The sequence below is a fragment of the Epinephelus fuscoguttatus genome, linkage group LG13 (assembly GCF_011397635.1).
Source record: "Epinephelus fuscoguttatus linkage group LG13, E.fuscoguttatus.final_Chr_v1".
NCBI classification, from domain to species: Eukaryota; Metazoa; Chordata; class Actinopteri; order Perciformes; family Serranidae; genus Epinephelus; species Epinephelus fuscoguttatus.
The window spans coordinates 39,227,509-39,237,439 of NC_064764.1; the positions used below are offsets into that span (position 1 = coordinate 39,227,509).

The window sequence follows — 9,931 nt, forward strand, 5'->3', positions numbered from 1 at the left end:
CGAAGATTACTTAGGGCAATCTAAACAGATTTTCAGGCGATTGGCAATTGAAATGCGTCTTTTCGTGAATCCCCCTACACACACATGCAACAAGGGGGTAGTGCAGGGTCAGCCATGAACAGTGCCCCTGGAGCAGTTTCGGTGTCTTGTATAAGGGCACCTCGGCAGTGCCCAGGAAGGGAACTGGAACCTCTCCAGCTGCCAGTCCACACTCCATTCATTGGTCCATACAAGGACTCAAACTGGCGACCATCCAGTTCCCAAACCAAGTCCCCACAGACTGAGCTACTGCCGCCCTACTCTTGGCGGATGATTACGTTTAGTTAAAGGAAAACATTTTGGGAAAAACCACAGGCTTTATAAAAGAAGTGGACCTAGCCACCATGATGTCACTAGAGCTGCCCAAGACTAACAGTTTTCCTAGTCGACCAACAGTCCTCATCAGGGTCCATCAGTGGACTAGTCTCCTGCATGTTTCTGATATGAATGTAATGATATATTTTGGCGGTTTGAGTTGAAGGTGTGAGAAAGAATAGTATCAGTAACATTGTTAACACTGTGCTACATTACAGAGAAATACAAAACCGTACTAATGAACCTTCATTAATATAGGCCTATATTTTATCTCCAAGTGCACGTCACACACTGAGCGAGCCGCCTGTTAATGACGCTGTGGCCTAATGGGCATGTAGCTACTTCCATGTTTCAGATGATACGTCATGTTTGTAGTCGACCAATGAAGATGAGTTTACATATCACCTTGGGTTCGTCCTTCACCTTCTCAAAATGACCCCACACTTTGGATTTATTTTGACTTTTCTGTGACTAAGCGGCCAGTGAAATCTTGACGACTAATGACCTTTCTGGTCGACTAACGTTTGGTCGACTATGAGGGGGTAGCCCTAGAGTTTGCCATCGCTATCTTATTTTTTTATTTTTATTTATTTTATTTTGTATTTTTCTGACCATATTTGGATGAGAGGGTGGCGCTCGGGGGCATCTCTACATCTCTCTCCTGATTGACAGGTTGTTGTCAACTTTTCAATCACAAGGTAGCCACACCATAAAGCATCCCTGTCTTAGGGTGTATTTTTCCCCTAAATGAGGCCATAATTTACTAAATGAACACCATGCTGTTTTGAAGACGACTTGAAACTAACAACTGAGACTAGTCTGAGACATCAGGAATTTTTTTCTGCACTTCTCAGATCTGGACATAACCCCTTAAGAAAAGCTAACAAATATAACAAGAGCAATGCTGTCACAGTGTGCAAGCATTCCCAAGCGCCATTTTCTCAGGGCATGACAGCTGCATCCTGAGAACAACAAAGTTCAACTTTTACAAATTCAGACCACACCCCTTGAAAGTTGCCACAGAGAAGGCACAAGAGAAGCACCAAACGCCCGACCTCACATTTTGCAGGCATGAAAAGATACAGCCTGCGTCCCGGCGTTCAGACTGATAAATCTCAGGACGGCTCCTACTTTGAAGGGTATCTCCATCATCAGCTGCTTTAATGCTACCATTTACCTTCATGTAAATATTGAACACAGCTCACGGAGAGACAATGTGATAACAGCTGAAAAATAATTCAGCCTGAAAAGGAAAATGGGAACATTTCCCACAAGGAGACGGGGGACTTTGTGTTGTGCAAACATCCGTCAGCTACTTTTTCTTTTCCACAATCAGTGTCATCATTTATAAGATTAACACAGCTGAGATTACAGCTGCACAGTTCTCATGGCTTTACCTGCCACACACACACACAAGGCAAACACAGAGGCGCAGGCACGCAGAGAATTACAAATGGAAACACACATGAGCTGCCCATGTAATGATTATATCTGGCGGCTCAGCCAACAGGTTGTCTTGTTTGCACAGCTGGATGGAGAAAGTGGAGTTCTACGATTGCAGATGTGTTGAGAGTAATTAGAGGGGCTGTCAGAGAGGGTTCACGCTGCCTCACGACACGATGTGACACAGGTTCAGCTTAACTTAAAGACTAATAGTATACTGTGCAGACCCAACAGGTGCGCCTGAGTGTCCTGGAAGGGCAGTACAGGACTGAGAGACGAGCACAGTGTTACTTCATAAGGCTGAAGCAGCTTTTGTGACTTTCACTGAGAAAGAAAATGGAAAAAGGGTCAAGTTATGATACGAGATGAGAGAGACGGTCATCTTTTCTGTGGAGAGCACCTCTCACGAACATTACAAGTTTGTGCATGTGCTGGCACTAATAACCTTCAACTAGGAGACGCTGTCTGTGTCCCATGTGAAACTGATAGTCCACATAGTTACGTCACTTTACGGACTTTATGTAACTACGCAACTTAACCCTAACAACATTCTGTAGGAAGTTATTTTAACCAAGACCTTGATCTTCTCCTAAAAGTCCAAGTACAAACGTGTTTGAACCTGTGACTGTTCAAAATACACTTCGCACTGTCGTTGTTTTCGTGTTGCTAGCACACAGTTTTACACATTTCATGTAATTCTGTGAGACTGTGCTGAATTATTCTCTCTTTTTGGTCGCCACCATCTCCTGAGGGAAATATCTGTCTGTTAGCTGCTAAATGCTCCACTGTGTTCACCACTGTGTCTGTCTGCTGAGCAGGTAATTTACAGCAGCTTTTTCTCTGAATATAACTGCCTGCTGCGTCCGAAAACGATGCTATGAGAGGTGTGAGAGTAAACAAGAACTAGCACTGACCATTTTAAGGTTGTTGAAGCGTCCTTGTGAATATTTAAAGCTCAATTTTGGTAGGACTTAGCGCTGCTGCGTGTGTGTGAGACAGAGAGGGATAGACAGAGGGAAGAGAAGGTGGAAGGTGGACTATTACAAACAATGTTTCTGTAAGTTATTAATAACTTAAGCACAACAAGTCGGGCCTCACTAGATGCAAAGCAAGTGTTTCATTACAGTTGCCAGCCACAGATAACAGTCGACATTTTGTCTCACCTGCTCCTTTTCCTTCTGGGACAGCTAATTTAATTGCTTGAAACGAGGGTCTATAACTGAGCTGAGGACACTGGCCTCCTTCCTGACTGATTACAAGTGAAAAAACAAACCAAAATGGAGCATTCGAATAGTGACTGACATTCGAGTCGGCCCTAACCACAACAGTAACGCTATGAACTCAAGTGAAACCCACTCTAAAGCTCCGTTAGCTGAGAGGAGCTGCAGGTTGTAACCACAGTTACAAAGTGCTTCACTTTCAGACAAAATACACACATTCAAATTCAGACATCCCTCAGGTCAAACCTGCCTCCATACACTGTGTGTGAAGTCCCTTTTACTGTACAAACAACTCTGAACAAATAAAGTTTACTGTGCAGCACACATCAGCAGAGCAGGGTGCACCTCGTAGCTCCTGTGCCAACTGTTTACTATGTACGTCTTGACAAACCTCATCATGAGCCGAAGCATCAGGATGTATAACTGAGCTACTTCCAAGCGCTGATGAGCGTAAACTACTCTACAGAAAAGCACATGTTTTCTCAAATTCACTGCACTTACACAACTTCCTGTGTCTGTGTGTGCACTTAAAGTTTTTCTGTGCAATGAGGGAATTGATTTGCAACATTAGCAGTGCACTCATTTTGGTTTCACCTCTGAACAAAGAGGTAGCTAATCTGGCAAAACGGGTGTCTTGTTTACAACCTGTGTGATCATCTGATTGCTCAGGTTACAGGTTAATCGCCCCATTAGACCTACATTTAATGATGTCGTTGTGTTTAATGATGCGGCATGAGAGCAATATTATTACAACTGAGAGCAAGAAATGCAAAAACAAAACCACAATTATTTGAATAGTATTTTTCCTTCAAGCATTAGGGGACGGGATTCAAGAACTGGTTCTCGATTGCTAGATCCATCAGGATGTGTCTGAGCTTATCAGTTCCTTTTTAGAAGGTGGCACCGCAAAACAATGACGTCAAAGTCATGCATCAACACTGCTGGAAACTTGAAGAAGGAGTCATGGTGGAGAGGAAGAACCGGTGCAAAGCGTGGCTTCATTTCATGACCAAACATGACAACATGAGCAACACGTAAACGAGCGCAGAAACAACAACAATACGCTAAATTATAATAATTCCAGGAGTGCCATGTGTCTGACACTTTACTGATGAGTGCCACTGCCTCTTAATCGAGCAGCACATCTGTAAATATCCTGTTGTAATAACATTTGTGCCAAGCAGGCAAGCTGAGCACATTTTTCTGTGACTAGGATGAAAGCAAATGCTATGCAAGTGTTCTCTTATTTCATCCATCTTAGGTGATGATGGACAGACTGTTGCTGCAGCGAGCTGTCAGGCTACAACCAGCTGGACTTGGCCGTCAGCTCCCTCCTTCATGCTCGCTGCTCAGGGAAGGAAAATGAGCACAGAAACAGAGCTGGCTCACGTTTTCTTATCAATTCCTATCTACGTTAAACACAGACAAGGCATACATGATTTCAACACGTCACTCACTGCCGTAACAACAGCCACGCCCCCTTTTGGGTGAGAGTTTTGAACTCCCCGGGAGAGACGCTAGTCGCGGCTAGGAGTTCATAATGCCGAAAAGTTGCTGCGTTGTTCACTGCACAGCAAACAATAAAAAAACAAAACAGAATTGCAACAAACGGCAGGGTAAAGCTGTGGGATCCAGCCAGTCACTACACCTAACTTTATCACAGGTTAGTTGGCTAACGTTAGCTAGCTAGCTAAAGTCAGTTGATCTCAACAATAACAGGAGATGTTCAAAGCCAAGAAGTTGATTCCAATGAATGTTAAGTAATGAATCGACAGGACATGAACTGAATGAATGAACTGACAGGGTCATTCGTCCACACAGAGGCTGGCAGCTGTAAAGGGCACACACCTCCTATCATTTTCACTTTCTCGTCGTACCGAAGGCGATCAGGACCTCTTAAACTCTCTCCATAGCATGTAGCAGCATTTAAGAGGACTGTCTGAACAGACCGAGGGTCTAGGTACCATGTCTGAAGGGTTACTGTTGGTTCCAAAGGTACCATACTGAAAGTGTTTGGTGCGTTAAAAGAATTTTTCCGTCATAATGCCAGAAGTATTTAAAGGCTTTACAGACTACCACTGTCTACAACACTGCCTCCATTTAAGGGTGCATCATTATGACCTCCTCCACCGCACCTTGTTTGATGTTTTGACTCTACCCTCTAGCGCCACCTACTGACTGTATCTATGCCAACACTAAGGACATATGGAAGTATGTGTGTAGTGACATTTACAACGATTGAACTGAACAGATTGATTTCCATATAAAGGGAGTGTAAATGAGCCCTGAGCTATTTTCAGCAACTTCTACAAGCAAACACATTTTGAATAAACGTTTTGCAGAGTCAAATTACCCCTGTGTGTTTATGGGAGAGAGTTATAGAGCAGGTGCGCGCACACACACACACACACACACTGTGCCTATCAGCCATATGTCCTTCCCAAAGTTCAAAACAAACCTTGTCTCCTCGTAATACGTTCAGTTCACAAATGTAATTTGGCGCTGCAGACATAGAAAACGTCCTCAGGAGAGCTGACCCGTAATTTCTATTAAGCATGTTGTAATTTTATAGTCGTTTAACTTTATGGCCGACTTCTCCTGGTGAAGGTCTGTGCAGACGAGGAATCCAGCAGAGTTTATAGGCCCACAGTCCAGTAAGTGCAGCCAAGTTCTCTAAATCATCTACTACACAGTTTGGGGATAACTGCGTCGGATTGCACGGCAAGGTTGAGTCAGGTCAGGAGCAAAACATCCCTGTCAACCTCTTACTTTTCTACTCTGTGTGTTTCAACGCTTTCATCCTCGTTCCAGTTCACTTCAAGTTCCCTATTTCCTCTGTGCAAACACTCATTTCTCTTTCTCCCTTCCCCAGTTCTCAGACGTATCATTCTGCCTCCTTCCTCCTTTCTTAGTTTCCTTGTCTGATTTCCCACATTCACAGCTGCCGAAACCAAACAGTCAGAAGTGGTTTCCTCTGTTCTCTTCCCCATTATTTCTGTTTTCCGCTCCCTCCCTGGTCTCTCCTCTCCCTTCCTCCTCCTCCTCCTCCCCCGTCTTCCTCGGCATCCTCTCTCTGCTGGTTTGATAACAGGCTGTCACAAGTGTTTAATGTTTTCTCAGAAAGTGCTGGCTGCCCCTCGAGGGCCACGGTCCTGCCGGTGGGCGGCTGGCAGGCAGGAAAATGACAATTGCATTTGCAGGCGAATGGAGGAGCACACATCTCAGCAGAGAGGGTGATACAGACAGCAGCGAGGGGGGGAAGCAGCTCTGCCTCTCCCCCGTGTTTCATCCGTCCTTTGATTGGACAGTGATTGTTATATGTGGACCTCATTGCAAGCCAGTAAAGGGCAGCGGTATAAACAAATGCTGTAATTACAAGACCCTAATGTGACACAGGGGGAAGAGAGGCAGGGCCAAAGAAAGCCAGCGGGGGGCTGAGCGCCAATTTTATCAAATTAACTTGTTTCTGTAGCATTTGTTTTTCCTGTTTGACTGGTATTTGAACTGACACTGACCTAAATTCTTCACCGTCTGACAGAGCGACGGACGTGCAGGCAGGCAAGCAGTAGATTGGCCTGTCGGTCTAACAGAAAGAGGACTGTGGTTCGGCAGGAGGAACAGAAAGGAGAACACAAGTTCAGACACTGGCGAGCAAAACAGCATCAGTTAACACAGGAAGCTGACGGCTTTAAAGGTCCAGTGTGCAGGATTTATGGGGATGTATCAGCAGAAATGGAATATAACAGAATAAGTGTATTTTCTTTGGCGTATAATCACCTGAAAATAAGAATCGTCACGTTTCGTTACCTTAGAATGAGCCGTTTACATATCGAGCAGGTCTTTGTCTACAGAGATCACCATGTTGCATCACTATGTTTCTACAGTAGCCCAGAACGGACAAACCAAGCACTGGCTCTAGATAGGGACATTCATGTTTTCATATCAGCCACCTTAGTTAGAAGCCCCTCCACAGCGAGCAGATTTTTTTTTATTGGTTTTAATCACATGGTCCATTTGTTTTAGAGAGGAGGAGGCCTCTGTGGGTAGAAACCTCCTGAACGAATAAAGCCAGCACGAGGCGAGTGGCCCATCTCCAACATGCCAAACAGCATTGGAGAAAATACTGACTTGTATCGTGAAACTGCTTTCTTCAGCATTTTTATATGCTTTAATCACCTGGTCTGTTTGTTTTGCAGAGGAAGAGACCTCTGTGGATAATTCAGCACCTGGAAAAATTGAACGATTAGATTTTAAGTTGCATGCACTGCTTTATTCAGTGTTTTTACTTGTGTAAATCACAGGGTCGGTCTGTTTTGGACAGGAAGAGACCTTTGTGGACAATTCAGCTCACGGTAAAAACCTCCTACAGTAAATGATCATAAGCAGACATAGCAGGTGCTGGGAGAGGCACCTGTTTGTGATGTAATAAACAGCTTTGGAGAAAAACTGCTTTATAACGCGAGCTTTATTCAGTACATCTTACTGGTTGGAATCACCACGTTTGTTTGTTTTAAAGACGAAGAAACCTCTGTGGATGTGGATGTGTCCGAGAAACCACGGACTTTCACCCAGGAGCCCGCTGTTTGCTTCCTGTATAAATGTTGAGCCAAAGCAAGATGTTTTTTTCTAAACCAAACTACGTGCTTTTGTTGCCCAAACCTAACTATAGGCTTTTGTTGATGCTGTGGCGTAGCAGCATCCTTGAACATCATCAGCAGACGCAGACGGATAACTCACGCGTAGTATGAAGACATGAAAAAGCGGGGATATGTGATGACCTGAGATGAGAACGTGTTGGATTAGCAGGTGCTGGCCGAGCGGCCTGTTCCCTACATGCCAAACAGCATTGGAGAAACACTGATTTGTAACACGAAACTACTTTATGCAGTGTTTTTATTAGATTCAATCACTGAGTCTGTTTGTTTTAGAGAGGAGGAGACCTCATAATAATTCGGCTCCAGGTTAAAACCTCCTCAGCAATGAACACTGAAGGAATTCTAAGGAGAAGTTTCAGCTGCAATGCTGACTGCTAGACGAGTGTCACAGAAACTTCAGCTGCTTTAAACGGTGTGAAGCTGCAGAAACAACAAGATCAACTGCAAAACTGTGACCCAACTCAGATACTCTGCTCCACATCCCCAACAACTTGACATAATTACTCTGCTCCAACCAGAGAACAACAGATTGTTTTTATCAACAAGGAATCCAGCTTGTATTTCCCTTTTTTCTAAGTCTCACAAGACAAACATGGGACAGACAGAGACTAAATGCAGCACAGGGACAAAACAAAAACATGAAACTGAAGGATAATTGCACGCTGAAGAAGGCGAATGCATTTCTGTTAATGAAAACTGAGCAACAGGAACAATCTAATTAATTTGACTGCCTGAACCTTCTTGTACTTTTCAGACTCATGAGATCTGTGATGAGACGTCAATTAATGCAACAGTGACCAACAAACTACAGCGACAATCTGCTTGGGAATATTATCATTCCAGGAACTACACACACCCCCTCTGCTTAGGAAATCAAGTATTACTTAGTGTGTTTTCAAAGGAAGCTGCTGAAAACACACGTCGCCCTCTGTGGCAGGGACTTCCTCTCTTTCCCCTGGTGTTCTGATAGTGTTGTGTTTAGGGAGGAATGCAGCCAACTTACTGAGGAGCTTGTGATTAACATGCAATGTTATACTAAATGTTTGGAAGTGGGGGCTGAACTGTATCAGCTGCAATGTTTGCACCCCTTACATCCCCAAAATCAGCTGCTGCTAGTAGAACAAATGATGCTGAAGCAGATGCAATTCAGGTGCAAGCTGCTGGACAGATCCTCAGCATCACATCTCGTCTCTGATTGGCTCCCAGGCCAAATAAAAACAAGTATGGAGCATGTTTGAAATGAAACACGTAAAGTCATGTCAGCCTGACAGACAGCAGTCATTTAAGAGACGTGCCCCCCTCCCCCTCCCCCTCCTCCTCCTCTTATGCAATACAAAGTATGCTGGTGCTGATTAGCTGTTACTTAACAGGCTGCTGCGGTGATACAGCGGTGCACAGGGGGAGAGGAAGCCTCACGGAAGAGACGGAGAAAATGGATGGCAAGAAGAGAAACACGCATTGTGCCAAAATAAAAGTGTCTATTATTGTCATATGAGCAGAGATCCAGCTCCCGGCAGCGGCTACTCCCACTTCTTGGCACCAACACACGGGCAGCTTTGTGCAACAGTTGTCTGGTCACCTTATACAACGCGCAGCTACAGGAGGTGCTTTGGATTCATAATCAATTCATCCACTTAGTCTCCATCCGTGTGCAGAGGGAAATAAAGTTCACTGGTGTCACACCTACCTGATATTCCTCCGCCGACCACTATCACATCGTAGGTGTTGCTGGGTGCAGTCATGGTGCTGTCTGGTCCGTCTCTCCCCGCTCTGCCGTGTCCGCTCGCCGCTGAACGCAGAGCGCACGGAGGAGCGCATCTGTATTAAAAGCGCCGGGCAGGCCCACTCCCTCCTGGCTCCGCCCACAGATAGTAGAGCAGCACTCTGCCGTGTGGACAGGGAGGATTACAGGGAGGTGTCAGGGACCTGCAGGGACATTACTTGTCACCTACTATATGCAGTGGTGGAAGTAACACCGTGGAAATACTCCGCTACAAGTAAAAGTGCTGCATCCAAATCCTTATTTAAGTAAAGGTAAGCATTAGAAAAATGATTTCAAATTAAAGTGAAATGTCCCCTAACCTTTTTTCTCTCATAACTTAAGACCCAGACATTCAGGAGGTTTTTACCAGGAGCTGAACTATCCACAGAGGTCTCCTCCTCTCCAAAACAAACAGACCAGCTGATTTAAACGGATAAAAACACTGAATAAAGCAGTTTCATGTTAAAAATCAGTGTTTCTCCAATGCTGTTTGGCGT

General features: G+C 44.6%; 1 protein-coding gene across 1 annotated transcript in view; it reads right to left on the minus strand.

The window, feature by feature from the left end:
* Positions 1–9,481, minus strand: part of mao (monoamine oxidase) — a 54,617-nt gene extending 45,136 nt beyond the window's left edge. Inside the window, exon 1 of the mRNA XM_049593370.1 lies at positions 9,360–9,481. Coding sequence (XP_049449327.1) covers positions 9,360–9,414 — 55 coding nt within the window. The 5' untranslated portion in view covers positions 9,415–9,481. The remainder of the gene's footprint in view (positions 1–9,359) is intronic.
* Between the last annotated feature and the right edge of the window lie 450 nt (positions 9,482–9,931).